Here is a 16,962-nt window from a genome sequence, read left to right on the forward strand (position 1 = left end):
CAGGGACGGCAGCGGGCCTCCTAAAGGCCCGCCGCCGCTGCTGCCGCCACTGCCCATCGCAGCTTTTTGCCGCTCTGGGCGCCGCCATTTTGGGCGGCGAGGTCGCGCGAGATTTCGCCGCCATTTTGGGCAAAAAAATGGCGGCGCCCATAGCCCCAGAGGCCGCTATGGGCACCGCCATTTTTTCACCCAAAAAGGTGGGGAGGTCGCGCGAGACTTCGCCGCCATTTTGCCACCCAAAATGGCAGCGCCCAGAGCAGCCAAAAGCTGTGACGGGCGGCCGCTGCGGCGGCGGCAGCAGCGGCAACAGCAGCCAGGCGGCAGGCCTCCGCGGGCTGCATCCGGCCCGCGGGCCGGAGGTTGCCGACCCCTGCATTTGATCCATCAGTGTCTAGGTGCAAAATGAAAATAATCACTGAATGGTAGCTTTGTTCAGAATCTTGATCAGTGCAGGTTATGGGGAAACTGGCCAGGTTGGTTCTTTTCCAGTTTCACGGTTTATGATCCAGAATATGGAGATAGAACCTGTACACCTGGATAATTAGCCTCGTTGTTACTATTTATACTTCAAAGAGTCTCCTGCTTAGAGATCAAAACTCCACCCACTCATGATTAAAAATAAACACTGATTTTCTTCACAGAGGATTCTTTACAATCCTCATATTGCCAACCAGCAACCAGCATCAGCTGCTTTGGCATGCCAATGGGGCCGTGGGAGTAAAGTTAATTCAATATCCATTTATATTTACAATTGTTACCAAGGAGCTTTCTCACTGTTATTTCTGAAGTACACCTCAAACGCTTTGACTCTAGAATTCCCATTTTGTTAGAGAATGCTGATCACACAAGGCATAAGATCAGCCAGAAATGTACACTTCTAATTTAATAAAACCTGCAAGAATAACCCCTCCTGGAATACAGACTCCAGAACCCACAAATGCCCCCTGCATGCTCAGTAAGCATTCTCACCAAACTATCCATAGTATGGTATCTCCTAAAGTGGTGGGTAAAACACATGAAATGTGAAGATTCACATTAGCAGACATTAACCATCATTAGGGCTAGAAGCTCCCACCAATGGTCAGCATTTTCCAGCTTAATGCCCTCCAGCTTGCATTAGCAGTAAGGGGGGAAAACTGGGGAAGGTTGAAGCCTATGGTGAAAGTCAAGAAGAACTCTGAAGATCAAGGAAGCCCTGCATTGCTACGCTATGGAACTTCCCACAGATCCAAACTCTGGTGGCTAGAAGCAACAAACAGCTGCACCAAAGAAAGAGAGCTTGAAAAAAAGTTGCTTTTGCCTCACCCATTAGGCTGGTTGGAGGATTCTGAGAGCCACAGTCCAAAAGTAATTTTTTCCACTTTCTGCAAAGAATATTATTACCTTAAGTGACATGCTGCAGCACTCAAAGTAGAATTACAAACTGGGTTGTCTTAACCAGACTCATGTCAGGTCCAGCTTCAGTAATAAAGCAACTTGACCTTATATAGGTAAAGGCAGTCCCCTGACATGAATGCCTGGCCATAATAGATGGCAGACAGTGTTCATTTCGGTTACTTAGCTGAAGAGCCAGCATTGTCTGAAGATGAATCTGGTGATCATGTGGCCAGCGTCAGTGGACGTCCCGCACTGGGTAACACTCGGTGCAGGGGGTGGGACCTCGGGGGGTGGGCCTTCTGGCAACAGGACTTCCTGCTTCCAGGGTAGAGAACGCCCGCACAAGACAAAATGGCACCCAGGGGGGGCCATAGGAGTGCCTGCACAGCCCCTAGGGGTACCCACGCAGGCCTGAGGAGTGCCTGTGCAGCTCTGGGAAACTGAAATGGTGTCTACGCAGGCCCAAGCAACATCCACACAGCCCTGAGGAGACAAAATGGCACCCGTATGGCCCTTAGGAGCACATGCGCAGGCGCAAGGAGCACCCGCGGGAGTGAGGGGCCAGTTGGGTGTCACCCCCCTTCTGAGGTGTCACCTCTTGCACATGCCCAGAAACACTACTGGCCAGCATGACTGCACCAAACACTGTTACCTTCCCACCAAAGTGGTACCTATTTACCTACTTGCATTTGCATGCTTTCGAACTGCTAGGTTGGTAGAAACTGGGACTAGACATGAGCTCATCTCATCATGCAGCACTCGAGCCTCGAACTGCCAACTTTCTGATCTTCCGATCATCAGAATTGGCATCTTAACCACTAAACCACTGCATCCCAGTTATATATATAGATACAGACCTTATATAGAAGAATGTATTATTCCCACCCTATTCTTGATATAGAACTACTGTCATGATCATGAACCTTTTGCTCCTACTTTCCAACAATCGCTGTCTCAGATCCTAATCTCTCTTCAGCACCAAACTGACAATAACAAACGCAAACTCTCACTTGAGTAAGAGCATGTGCAGTACGCCAAAGTACCAGAAAGCCCAACAAATCAACCATATGTCCAAACCATACAAAAACAAGAAATAAACAGAACCTTACCCATGGTTGTATCTTCATCAGGTCTGTATATCACTGAAGGAGGGTATTTCTTCTGGGTTAGCCTTCAATGGCAAGAGTTGCCCCTACAACAATAACAACAGAAAAAATTGGATAATAAATGCTGTAGCTTTATGAAAGGTTTTGAGCACATCAGGTCAAATTGGCCATATTTTCTATTCTAAAAGACCATTTTACTGCAACCTTCATATATCCAAAAACCAAATAATCCAGTATCAAGTCCTCCCCAAGTATTATTTTTCCACTTCATCACTCAGGTAGTAAGAGTAACAACTGTTAACTCTGGCTTGTTAATTCAGACATCACACTAAATCATAGCTAAAGCAAATCCACTACCCATGATAAAGAAATTGTAGAACATTCAAAGATGCATATCACACTACAGTCAAAGCAGAAATCACTTCTGGGGCCAGTCTAAAAATAATACTGTCAACATCCACTACATCTCTGGACTCTACTAGTAGAAAGTACACGGATATTTATACAAACTTATTTTCAGAGATTTGGGCAGGAAGAAAAGAAAGATGTGTCAAGCCAATAGTCTGAAATGGACAGTAAAGCTAAACATGTAGTTCCTTTTGCTTGCTGTTACTTCCTATCAAAAACTACACAGTATGTTTGGGAACAGAAATTCATTTGAGCTATCACATGCTCTTTGACTGTAAGGAAGAGGCAAAGGGAGGTTTACATGAAGCTTCCAAAGATGTCCATGGAAGTGACAGAACAAATCTAAATTGGAGATAATGATCAAGGATTGAGTCCAGTTTCCAATTATCTTTTTTTTACTTTCCCTTAATATCCCATCTTTCTCCCAGTATAAGAAACAGGGTGGCTTACAACGTAAGATTAAAACAAAATACAGTGGAAACAATACAAACGTTATATTAGGCAATTGTATTGCAAAGTTTAAAACAGTTTAAACTACAGTACATATAAAATACAAGATAAAGGTGCAGCTAACCCCATTAAAAGACATCACATGAAAAATTTGTCCCGATATAAATGGAAATGAATCTGAAATCCAGGATGATAGTCCTCCAGATTCATGCTTTGATACAGAATCTGCCGAGAAATAATCCTACAATATAGGCAGTGTGGAGCAGTGGTTTGAGTGTTGGACTCTGGAGACTAGGGTTCAGTCCCCAGCTAAGCCATGAAACCCAATGGGTAAGCTTGGGTTACAAGTCACATTCTCTCAGCCTCAGGGGAAGGCAATGGCAAACCTCCTGTGAACAAATCTTGCCAAGAAACCCCAGTGATAGGTTTGCCTTAGGGTTGCCATAAATTGGAAATGACCTGCCATTCAGAGTTACTTTTTGTACCGAGGAGATGTGGATCTCTGTGATGATGCGATACTGAATTGATGTTCCCACTACATTTACTGGGATCAAATCTCTGCAAGTCATTTTAACCCGGTCCAGCATTCACACTGGTGCTGTTTGCATCAGCATGGTGGCACCTCATGGCCGGTAACAATCCCAGAGATGCATAGAATCATAAGAGTTGGAAGAAACCGCAAGGGCCATCCAGTCCAACCCACTTTGGCAGCGCATTCACACTACTGAAGATCCGGATCATTCTTGCTGTAAAAAAAAGATGTGGTTAGGTACCCAGTGCAAAATGCACCTGGCTAAGTGGGATTTTCACTCACCCTGCAAACTGCGGCGAGTACATTCAGGGCCAGTGTGAATGTTGCAAAATGGGTTATTTCCATAGGGTGAATGGGCCCAAAGGCACACAGCAACAACAAAACACATGATAAAACACTGTCAGCTAAAGAATTGTAAACATAGCTGCAGCTCTTTACAATGTTACTGTTCTTAGTGTATGTACATCAGGACAAAAATTATCTCAACAAATCAACTTTGGTTTTGCCATTGGGGGACTTGTTTGTCCCACCCAATCGATGGAGGGATGGAATGATGTACAGTATGTTGTTTATTGATTAAACATGATGCAACAAAGTAGAAGCGACATAGGAGATTATCACACTGCCTTTCCTCCAACGCTAGACGCGGAATGTAAATTTAAATATGTGGGTTTTATTGAACACCCCTATGCCCAGACAATAGGCATCCTGTTCTCAATCCAGGCTTCTGCCACACCTTTTAAAGAACCTGAAAACCTCGATCTTTAAAAGGTGTGGGAGAAGCCCAGATAGGTATAGGATACCTACTACCTGGGCCATTAAACCCTACAGCTAACCCAACCCTACCCACAATGATAACCCTACTGCTAACACATTGGAATTCCCACTTGGATTGCAAAATTCATTTCTTCCTCTTCTGTTGCATAAAGTTCAAAATGATGCAAGTGGAACCTCAAAGAACAGGAAACACGAGGCTTTCGGTGTTAAGCCGCTACATTTATCTGCAGTAAACAATACAATCAAGTTTGAAACAATGGGAATCAACGGGAATCTGCCCTGACTGATCCTATAACAGCCGTTTGTGCCTGGCTACAACAGCAAAAGTAAACAGCCGTTGCCTCCAAAATCCCATACTAACCATCCTTGAATGGCAAAACAGTCAAACTACTACACTATGCAGTATCTCCAGGGCCATGAGTCGGAAATGACTTGAAGGCACACCACCACCACCACAACAACAACAACAACCAATGTATTCAGAATATAATTCCAAATTGGACTGGAGCTGCAAACAAAACCAAAAAAACCAATAGGAATGGAAGTAGCCATAGTAAACCAGAGAAAATGATTTCCCTTGATCGCCCTAAGAACAAATCTTACCAAGAAAACCCCATCTTAGGGTCTTAGGTTTGCCGTAAGTGGAAAACAACCTGAAGGCATACAACAACATCTCTCTCTATCCCCAACAATTGAAAAATACCAACACACAGTTATTTGCCATCTTTCCATGACACCCAAAGTCGCACCCTGACTAACAGTAGGGCCATCCTTTTCTAGCTGCATGCTGCCAGGAGTTGCAAACTGTAGAACAGTGATTCCCAAACATTTGTCCTCCAGATGTTTTGGACTTGCGATCCCAGAATTCCAGAGTACAGGCCACATTGGCTGGGGCTTCTGGGATCTGAAGTCCAAAATACCTAGAGGACTAAAGTTTGGGAATCACTGGTCTAGAAGGAGGAACCATCAGCTACTGACTCATATGGTGACTCACCAACATGTAGGATTCCCTGGTCTATGATGCAGATGTAGGCTGTTCTTGGGCAACCTCTAAGGCCCAGGCAACCTATTGGTTTCTCTTGACATAGAAAGATTGTTAAGAATTCCAGGTCAGACCAAACCTGGGCAATAACTACACTGCATTTACTGATTTGCTGCAGTACCTCACTTCTGGATCCTAGGGTCTAGCAATTACAGTGCAATACCTTTGCAGTGCATGACCTCTGTACGCTGGAGATAACATAATTTCCACTGATCTGGATGAACCTTTCCCTGCAAACAGCAACTTCTTACATACGCCAACAGGGGTAGCCAGTACATGCGTATCCCATGGGAAGCCCTGGCTGAACACCCAGAATTAGTGTGAAATCAAAGGCTTTCACAGCTGGCATCCATAGTTTTTTGTGGGGTTTTTGGCCTATGTGGCTGTATTCTGGAAGAATTTATTCCTGACATTTTGCCTACATCTGTGGCTGCCATCTTCAGAGATGCCAGCCACAGATGCAGGTAAAACGTCAGGAATAAATTCTTCCAGAACACAGCCACATAGCCTAAAAAACCAACCAAAAAAAGAAAAGAAAAAAGAATTAGGGTTGCCACAATGAAAACTGGGGAGGGCTACTGTACCTTTAATGCTTGTATTTATTGTTGTGTGGCTTCAGGTTGTTTTCCAACTTATGGCAAACCTAAGGCAAACCTATCATGGGATTTTCTTGGCAAGAACTGTTCAGAGGGGGTTTGCCATTGCCTTTCCCTGACGCAGACAGCGTGTGACATGCCCAACATCACCAGTGGGTTTCATGGTTGAGCCAGGAATTGAACCCTTGTCTCCAGAACCATAGTCCAACATTCAAACCACTATGTCACACTGGTTCACACTGGCTGCATAAAACAGGTAATTTCATCAGGTGTTGCTTGTTACCTCATTGTGTGACAAACACAATGAAATTCCCTCTGGCAACCCTACCTATAACTGAAGCCACCTTTGAAAACGGACCCTAAACCCAAATTATTTTTAAAAAATCAACAACCTCATATGAATTTAGCAATTTAATCTCATCAGATTTTAAATTGCAACTAATATAAGCTGGGCTGCAAAAGTCACTCTAATAATTCTCCATTGCTAAAAATTGGGCTTTCCTTTGTTTTACAAAAGCTAGAGTCTGGATTCAGCAAGCAATATATATATATATATACACACACACACACACACACACACACACACACAATGAAGTGGAAAAATCTTTTCTTTAAAAAGATTCCACCACACTAACTTCCAGCAAATTTCCGGGAGGCCTGCCAGCCAAAGCGGAGAAGGTTTTGTGTGTGTGTCTCTGTGTGTTATTGTTGTATTTTTTAACAAAAAAAATTACTATGGAACAGGTCAAAAGTATTATCGTCAGTGGTATTTGCTAGAGCTCTTGGGGCCAGAAAAAGGTAGAACAAACACCAGCAATAACCAAATAATGAAAAACGGCTTTAAGCACAAAGAAGAAGCCTTTCCGTTTATTTGTAGTTAGGCACCTAAAGAGAGATTGGGATTACAGACTGAACCCATATCACTTTCACCATTATTCCATTATGCAAATATTTGGTGCACCATATTCAAAAAATTATATTCAGTTGTAGTTTCCAGACATAGCTCTGTTAGTCTGGAATATCAATATACAAAGGGAACTTGTAGGACTTTTGAGACTAACTGTATGAAAGAAGTTGTAACATAAGATTTCATAGATAAAGGATGCAGAAATAAAGCAGTTTGATACCACTTTAACTGTCATGGTTCCATCATATGGAATCCTGGGATTTGTAGTTCAGTTGTAAATTCAGCCTGGTCTGTCAGAGGGCTCTGGTGCCTCATCAAACTACCAATCGCAGGATTCTGTAGGACAGAGTCATGATCTTCTTTCGAGGTCTTTAAACAGAGGTTGGTTGGACATACTTCAGTTCGTTGGTTGTATATTCCTGCATGGCAGGGCACTGGATTGTATGGCAAAATACACCAGGTCAAGTGAGATTTTGGGTGCCCCCCTTTCACCCACAAACTGTGAGAACCATGGTGAGAACCATGATCTGTGTGATTGTCCTCTAAATGTTTTCATACTACAGGACTTAGAATTGCATAGATGCTGTCTAGAGCTGCAGTCCAACATCTAGGTTGCAGTTTTCACTGCTGGCTTGATGGAAACAACACTGGGTCCAAAGACCCAGTCTGGAAATCACTGAATTAAATGTGATTGTGGGTCTCATCCTGTGCCTCAGGCTCTTAATAATATTACAGAATCCATCAGTGCACATAAACAAGATGTTAGCAACACAGACACTTGGTCAGCCTTGCTCAGGAATCAAGAATGGGCAGCCCCCCAGGTGCTGTTGGGAATGCAGTTCCCATCTGTCCTAGTCAGCACACGAGGGATACTGGGAACTCCAGACCAACAATATCTGGAGGGATTCACTTTGCCCATCCCTGTTTAGCTGAATTCTGCATTTGAGACTTGGGGATTTTTTTGTTTAATGCAGAACATGCTTAGTGGTGGAATGCACACACTTGGCACATCGTCTCCCAAATCTGACTCATACCTTAATTTTGCTACCATCTATGGAATGAGCAGGGAAGGATGGCTCACAAGGCTCTCGGGTGTGGAAGGGAAGAACGCATTTGCTGTGTTCACATCCAGGGCCACTTGCCATTTATGCATCCTATACAAAATCAAGAATCTGAAAAGAAAGCTTTGCTTTCTTCCAAACAGTTCATGAACCAGTTTCTAACTCTCATGGATGAACACATATTGCAGGCAGGGTCTGCTAGAAGCTATAATGCAAAACAGCTGGATTTTTTGTGCTCTTCCCTTGTTTTTGCTTATGGGGGCCTCCTCAGACCTGAATTCCACTCTTGTGTTTTAAAACATCAAACTATCCTCCATTCAGATATGAAATTCACAATAAAGGTGTTTGTATATGGCATTGAAAGCAATCATTTCAGTTTCCCTACATTTGTAGTTGCCAAGGTAAGTCCCACACTGACGGGAAGCCAGCTACTCTTCTCATACCGAAAAAGTTTTCCATATCTGTGGTTTTCAAATAACTGAAGTTTCTTGTTTTGTAGTGTTTTTTTAAAGGGGTTCTGTGAGAGCTGATCACAATTTCTTGACTGACTGGCTGCCAGGGTTTATGCAGCTCTCCAAGAATGCATTCTTGCACCTATTTACTCAGTACGAAACCTTGTGGGAGTTATTTCCCAGTAAGAATGCTTACGGTTACAACTGGATGCTTACTTGTTGGAAGCAGCTATCACAGAAATCAATGGGATTTACACTCTACAAGATAGCAAATGCTAGTAAATCCTCACTATTAAAATCAGCATGCAGAGAACTGGGTTTGCATTTGCAGTGAGTTGTATTTTTCTATAGAGTTTATCACACTGTGGCTAATTTTGGCATTAAAGAGTGATTAAAGTGCATTTAAAGCATTCTGCAAATAAAGCAAAAATGATCAGTAATTGCCCAAATGATTATCACATGCAATTGTGAAAATAAAGTGATATCGGAAATGCATTGACATCAAAATCCCGAAAGTAAAAAGATGCACGTTAATGCTCCTTTATGACCACTTTAATGGCGGCTTCTGTGCAACGTCATGTGAAATCGTTTCATGTAATTATGCGATTTTCCCAGGATATTCACACAAATATTCACTCCCAATTTCCTTCGTGTGATAAACTCCTATGTGATTTCCTCATCACCACCAAAAAATGAAATGGCATGAAAAAATCAATGTGTCACCAGTGTTCATAGGGACAGGTATAGAGATGGGCTTCACTCATTCAGATATATTGGGTTTTGCCTCTTTTTTTTTTTTTAAATGAACCAGGCTTCAACCAATTTGTCCAGCAAATTTGCCATGCAGATGTGCACCCCCACCCCCACCCCCATCAATTGGTAAGCATCTCCCAAGTTTGGAAATGGTATTTTTTATTGGGCTACAGCACCCAGGATGCTGTTGTTCCAGCAAGAGGGCTGGAATATAGTAATAATAGCCAGACTTTTAAATAAATGAATAATCAATTTAAAAAAAAACAGGAGTGTGGTTTGTTTGTTTTTAATCATTTGATTTAAACCAAGGTTTAAACCAAATTGGTTTAGGCCAGCCAACCCTGAAACACATTGGTAGAGAGTGAAGTTGTTTCAATCTGCATTGCACACAAATGCTTGTTAGACACTTTGCTGCATTTTATGGTGCTGCCCACACAGTGCGCGCACACATTCCCATTCCACGTGATTCTGTAAGTGCTGGCTTTTCACCTCCACACCTACCTGCCACCTCAGAAAGAGACAGGAAAATGTAAGAAGCTACGGCTATGGTGACTCACTCAGGCTTAGCAATCCTGATGTGGAAGCTACGAAACAAGTGAATATATGTATATTTAAAGTGTGGGTAGAAAGTGAAAGGCAGGAGAAGGAACTGGGCTTTGCTTTTAACATTGTATGGCAAGTCACTTGTGTGCCAGTAGTCCAAAACTGGCAGAGGGAGGAAAGAAAGAAATCGCTGGGATATATTATATACATATCACAAATACCAAAATCTTAAATATAATGAAATTTTGTTGTTGTGTGCCTTCAAGTAGTAGTTCTGATGTATGGTGACTCTAAGGCCTTCATAGTTTTTTCTGGGGCTGAGAGTGTATGACTCACCCAAGGTCACCCAGTGGGTTTCCATGGCCAAGTGGGAAACCGAAGCCAGATCTCGAGTCATAATCCAGTGCTCAGACCAACACACTACACAGGCCCTGATGAAATTAGAGTTTCCAATTCATGTGTGAGCGTTACAATAAGTCAAATACACAAGATTTGCGCCTAAGTAGAGGGGAAAATCACAGGGGTATCCTGTGCAGTGCTTTAAATAATTTAAGGAATGCCACTCAAGCTTAATTCTTTAAAATATGTGAAAATTAGGACATGTCCAAGGCCACAAGAGAAAATGATCATCCATCACCTCTGTGTTCATTAGCTAGAAACACTTGGAGCAGTCTTACTGTGCAATCGGATAGGAAATGCCTGAAAGTTTTCCCTTTTATCTCTAGAATTAAAATGCTTGCTTTTCTATGCAAAATGGAAAAGTCAGCAAGGGAGCTGGGATTGTCACTTGAACACCACACCACACCCCTGTATACGGATACAGCCCAGCCCAAGCTAAATGACATCTTCCCTCAAATTCTCTTTCTGTTATCTCCTTGCATTTCCCTGGCACAGAACCCCTACTTTGGCTAGAGCTATTTTTCAGTTTTAAACATGGCTCTTTCCAGCCTATTAATGTGTCTGAACAACACGTCCAAGCGAGGATGCACTTTACAGGCTATATGCCCAGAGCTCTTCATTTTGTTCTTTGGAAGTTTCCTATGGCTGAACAACCTGCACACCTGCCTTCTCTATCCTGATGCCCACCTGCTGTGCTAGGAAGCACTTTGAGACCACTTTAACTACCACAGCTGCATCCTATGGAATGCTGGGATTTGTAGTCAGTTTGGAATAGCGGTTTGATCATTAGACTATGACTCTGGGGACCATGTTTCGAATCCCATGGCAGAAACTCACTTTGTGACCTTGGGCAAGCCACAGTCTCTCAGCCTCAGAGCAATGGCAAACCCCCTTTGAAGAAACATACCCGAAAACCCAGTGATAGCATCACCTTAGGTTGCCACAAGTCGGAAACAACTTGAAGCCACACAACAGCAACAAATGACACACTACAGCTCTTTGGCAGAGAATTCTAAAAACCTCATGAAACTACAAATCCCAGGATTTTCCCAGATCTGCTTTACCCATGTCATCTCTTACTCTAGTAACTCCCATTTCTTGAAATCTCTTCCTAACAAAAAAGCTTTTGGAGGCCCAGGTTTCTTTTATTGAGTTCACGAAGGCTGAGAGTCTTAACATTGTGTCCTGAAGTTACCCAATAAACTTTGTGGAAATCTCTTCCCAGTATCTACTTTAGATGAAATGATGAAACTTGTTTGTTTAGACCATCAATACCTGGTTAACATCCCATATTAGACCGTAGAACAAAAATACAGACACAAAGCATGTTGCCAGAAATTTCTCTAGCTTCTCAACCCCCCTTAGTCCTTTTAAAATAATACTGCTAATAATATAAACACAACTCCCTTCCATTCCTTGATCGATATTTTGTTCTCTGAAGCTGTGCTCCAATTTGTGTGAAAGAGTGACGTCTTTTTTAACAAGCTCTGAGCAACTCGGTGACCTATTGGGCTAGTTAAAACGGCAGCTTCATTATTGGCTGCCAAGGTCAAACGTGCTAGACACCTATTCACCAGGTCTAATTCACCATGGCTTAGGGCACATCTAATTCCTGTAGCAAAGTGTGTGTTGTGTGCGTTGATCTGCAAGAAAAGCAACCTAGAACTGGATGAAGTCTGTTGGCACGTAACTGAGAATGAGCATTTTCACTCCTTTCCCAGGACATGTCCTCCATTTCAACTTTCTGTCCAGGAGGAATTCCAAAATGTCCTCCATTTTGACTAAGAAGCAACAATTTAGCATTTACATTTCTATACCATTTATCAGTGAACTCAGCACTCTCCAGTGGTTTACAAACTTTCAGTTCTCAGTAGTATGTTCTCCCAATATTTAGGTCCCTGCTCTCATATCTGATATTTATTTATTTATTTACATACTGCACTTATATCCTTCCTTTCCCCCAAAATGGCATCCAAGGTGGCTTACACAGGTTGAGTATCCCTGACCCAGAATTCCCAAATCTGAAATGCTCCAAAATCCAAAAACGTTTTTCATGGGAGATAGTGACACCTTTGCTTTCTGATGGTTCAATATACACAGATTTTGTTTCATGCATAAAATGATTAAGCGGATTGTATAAAATTGCCTTCAGGCTATATGTGAAAGTTATATGAAACATAAATGAAATCCATGTTTAGACTTGGGCCCCATCTCCAATGTATCTCATTATGTATATGCAAATATTCCAAAATCCGGAAAAATTTGAAATCTAAAACACTTCTGGTCCCAAGCATTTCAAAACAGGGGAAACTCACCATGTATTTACTGGCCCATTGACCTTTGTCTGTCCAACTGCATCATCTTCTCCTGATCCCTTCAGATGCTTCTGCCTTTCTATTTTGCTGCACGTTATGCCCCAAATTACCTCCCAAAGTACTTCCAGCAAGCCTTCCCTCTCCACTGCTTCAAATAATTCCTCTATATGCTTATTTCACGATGAACATAGCCACTTGGAATAGCCACCAGGCTCTGAACTGGAAGCAATTTTGGGTGGAGTGAATGATGGAAGAATTGTACCTACTCTGACTCCAGCTTTAAAATAAAAACTTTTATTTAATGAGTAGTTTGGTACATATTTACTTTCATAGGAATGTAGGGATTTCCCTTTTCATAGTCTTGTTTCCTTGTTCAGAAATTTTAATCAAACAAATATACTTTATGTTCTATCAATCTTAGTAGCCTGGGGGTGAAAAAATGCCTTGTGCTACCATTTTTTAATACAGTAAAGTTGTTATTATGATTTAATTTACTGCCATTTATGAAGGAGTTGAAGTTGAGCAGTAGAAAAATGGAATAGTCAGAGTTGAAAGTTTGGTGAACTGACTCCAGTCCTGGTCTAAACGTTCTGCACTATAACTCCCAAACTCCCACTTGCCATCACATCTTCTATTAGATTTTGGCATTTGCAAGTACTAAACTCATGTGACTAAGGCTACCACTGGAGAAGACATACAGCAATGATAAAACAAAGTGCTTTACACATAGGGTTGCCATAACCCGGCAGCCCCCGTGCCAATCACGGTTTTGGGGGGGCCCCTCCCGGTCCCGGTCCGGTTTGGGCCCCCACCCATGCCTTGTTCCCGGTTTGGGTGCCCGCTCCGGCCATTGCTGCTGCTGCTAACGCAGCTGCTGCGGCGCCAACCCACCTCCTCCTCCGGCTCCGCCTTCCTCCTCTTCCTCGGCGGCAGAAGCGCCGCCGCCACTGCCCCCCCCCCCTGTGAGGGCTTGCGTGCCGCCCAGGCCTCAGCAGGGGTTAGTGGCAGCGCGCGCGCCTGCCTCACTTCCCTCCGCACGTGTGCGGCTGCCCTGCTTCCCTTCCTCCCGCGCCAGCCATCATAAGGAGGAGGAGGGGGGAGAGGAGGAGGAGGAGGAGGAAGGAGCCGGAGTAAGGGTGCCTGAAGGCCAGGGCAGAATTGGGCCAGAGGAGGAGGAGGAGGAGGAAAGCTGAGTCAGTGGCCATTAGGTCTGCCTTGGTATTTTGGGGTTTTTAAATTATATTTAAAAATATAAAATACTTATTTTATTTAATTTTTTAAATTTTTATTATTGCTTTTTATTTTTTTATTTTATTCATTTTTATTATTGCTTGTTTTTGTTTTATTTTATTCATTTTTATTATTGCTTGTTTTTGTTTTATTTCATTAATTTTTATTATTGCTTGTTTTATTTTATTTCATTAATTTTTATTATTGTTTGTTTTTGTTTTATTTTATTAAGTTTTATTATTGCTTGTTTTTTATTTTATTACATTAATTTTTATTATCAAATATATACACCCCTGCCTTGTTTTTTATTTATTTTTTCATTATTTTTTATTATTAAATATATGCAAGTGCATTTTTTGTGTATTTATGGTGCTTTGAATGCTAACAAGATTGCCTTTCTTGGCCAATTATAGTGATGATGATGATGATGATGATGATGATGATGATGATGATGGCGTGGTGGGGTGGTGGGGGGGGTGGTGATGATGGTGATATTGATACCAACAAGCTCTGAGGCACGGCCAATGAAACTTGCTGTGGATTTAGCAAACATGCGCAGTGAAAGAAAAAAGCCACAGTACCTTGCCAAGTACACACGTTCTGAGAAGTAAAGTTGAACCCGAGGGGCAAGGAGCATTTCTTGCCATCTGTCTAGAACATGGCAAAAGGTCCTCCATTGTTTACTTGGCCTAAAAACAGGCATTTATATTAAATTTTTAGAAAAAAAAACCTCAATTTTTGCGCGCCCGTCCATTTTGATAAAAATGTGTCCTACATTTGAAAGGTTGCCCCGACATTGTCCGACATTTGTCCCGGTTGGGAGGTCCTCCTTATGGCAACCCTATTTGCAGACAAAAGGTCGGGGGTTCATCCCCTACCTTCTAGAAAAAAAAGACAGGCGGGAAACTTATGTCACAAACAAGTACAGGAGGACACTTTTGGAAAGACAGGACCCACTGTGATCCTCAGGCTAAAAAGTGTCCTTTTGAAGCCTCCAGGGAGTAGAGGGAGCCTTTTAAGCTTCAGTTCCTTTGCCCTGGAAGACATCAAGAGGCTCAATGTGAGCTGCAAAAATGTTGTGGTGAGAGCTGCATGGGCAGGGTGAATCATACGTTTGCCAGCCCAGTAGAAGAAATCTGGTAGGAGTAACAGGAAAGACCACGGCCAAGACTTGGAGGTCACGAAAGGTCAGGGTAAGCGGATCCCTCCAGCGTCATGATTCCTCTGGTCAGTTAGTGCCTTTTGCAGCGACAAGCAAGCGTTCACACACATAGGCTTGTGGGGCTGAGGGTAGGAAATCTGTATGAGTCAAAGGTTGACAAGTCCTGCAGTCAGGCAGTCGACTAATGGACTGGTGGTTTCTTTCTGACAGACCACCAACAGATGGAGAATCCAGCTAGTCTACAAATATAGAACATTATAGTAGCTGTACGGATGGACCCATCCTGGGGGGGTCTAGCCTAAGCATTCCAACCCAGCAAGAGAAGCGGAAGCTGAAAACGCCCAGCAGGATGGATTCGCAAAAAGGGCTTTTCCTCCCTTCCACCCTACTATCCGATCAATGACTGGTCCCTTAAAGTAAAGAACACATGTAAAGCAGCGCCTTGCATTGCTTCAAAAGGTTGGATGACAGGCTGCCAAATGAGGCTCTGACCAGATATACACATGACATGAAAAGGGAAGTCATAAAGAGGTCACATTGTTCTCTGGCTGGGCCGGAACCTGGGTGTGGTGTGAGAGGAGTGGCTGAATAGCTCTCGTGTTTACCATGTAGAGGAAATGGTGGGCACACGCGGTGTTGGCCTTTTGCGAAGATCTGCTGATAATCTGTTGGTGGTGTCCCCCTACGCAACTTGCACCACAATAACCAGCTCGCCGTGCTTAAAAAAAATAACAGTGCTAGATTCCACAAAAGAACCTTGCCAGGTCGAAGCAGAAAGGAGGATATTTTACATTTGATGCATCAAGGCAGAACAAAGCTAAGTCTTCACCCGGCAATGTCTTGGAAGTTGGTCATCTCATCTCCATTTTAAACAGGGGGTAAAAAGCATGGCAAACCAACAGAAGTTAACACACAACTCCGCAAAACATCTTCATTCTGCCTTGCTGGCTAGGGTTCCTGGATCAAACATGCCCATCTGTAGGTGTCAGATCACCCACTCCCTGGTTTAAAGAAGAACACCACTGTGAGGTGTAAACAAAAGTATCTACACAGACAAGGTAGGATGTCAAGTAAATAAGTGATAGGGCTCCGGACATTGACGTGTAGAAGAGGAAAGTTCATCACAGACAACCTGCTGAATGGTCCCTTTCTGACGGTAATGAAAGATACTGGAGCGCCAATCTTGATTTACACCTGGAGCCTAGATGTGTGACAGGTTGTTGATACTGACATGTTGAGGAGGGGGACGGACTTTCCTTTGAGATCAAACTACACCAGCATGGCTAGGATTAAAAAAAAAAAAAAACACCCCATATCTAACCATATATTCTGGCTGAGAGAAAACAACACCTACTGCTCCAAGGTGGTGGCGAGACGTGGGCAAGTGTGGTATCTTGGACTGAAGGGGGTGACCTTGAAGCTGCTCAAAGCCCCCACATCTAGGGTTGCATAACCGGCTGGCACCATGGATTTACCGGATTTGGGGGCCGGCCCTCCCAGACGGGTGCGCCCAAAACCTGGGAGCCCCCCCGGTTGCGCGAGGTGCTGCGCCTGAGGGCCTCGCTGCCCTCCTCCTCCCCGGGGAGGGGGAGGAAAAGAGGAGGGAGCGAGGCCGCCTGGGGTGGAGGAGGCGACTCCCCGCGCACCCGCACCACCCTCCTATTCACCGCCCCGCCCCCAGGCTTCGCAAGCCCGCCCAGCGGAGGGGCAAAAGGCGGAAGAGCCAGCGCCTCTTGGCGGCGGGTGTGCGGGGGAGGAGGAGAGGGGGGCGGAGGAGAGGGGGGAAGGTGGTAGGGGGCCGCGCGCAAGAGGCGCTTGGCTCCGCCGCTTGCCCCAGCGCAGCCGCGCCACT

At 43.7% G+C, this 16,962-nt stretch overlaps 1 protein-coding gene across 4 annotated transcripts in view; it reads right to left on the reverse strand.

The window, feature by feature from the left end:
* LOC121934750 (mitogen-activated protein kinase kinase kinase 3-like) overlaps window positions 1-16,962 on the reverse strand; it is a 99,912-nt gene that overhangs the window by 55,861 nt on the left and 27,089 nt on the right. For all 4 annotated transcript variants that reach the window (XM_042475551.1, XM_042475554.1, XM_042475553.1 and 1 more), the window contains exon 2: window positions 2,487-2,569. In XM_042475551.1, coding sequence (XP_042331485.1) covers window positions 2,487-2,490 — 4 coding nt within the window. In that variant the 5' untranslated portion in view covers window positions 2,491-2,569. The remainder of the gene's footprint in view (window positions 1-2,486; window positions 2,570-16,962) is intronic.

The sequence above is a fragment of the Sceloporus undulatus genome, chromosome 6 (genome assembly GCF_019175285.1).
Source record: "Sceloporus undulatus isolate JIND9_A2432 ecotype Alabama chromosome 6, SceUnd_v1.1, whole genome shotgun sequence".
Taxonomy (NCBI): domain Eukaryota; kingdom Metazoa; phylum Chordata; class Lepidosauria; order Squamata; family Phrynosomatidae; genus Sceloporus; species Sceloporus undulatus.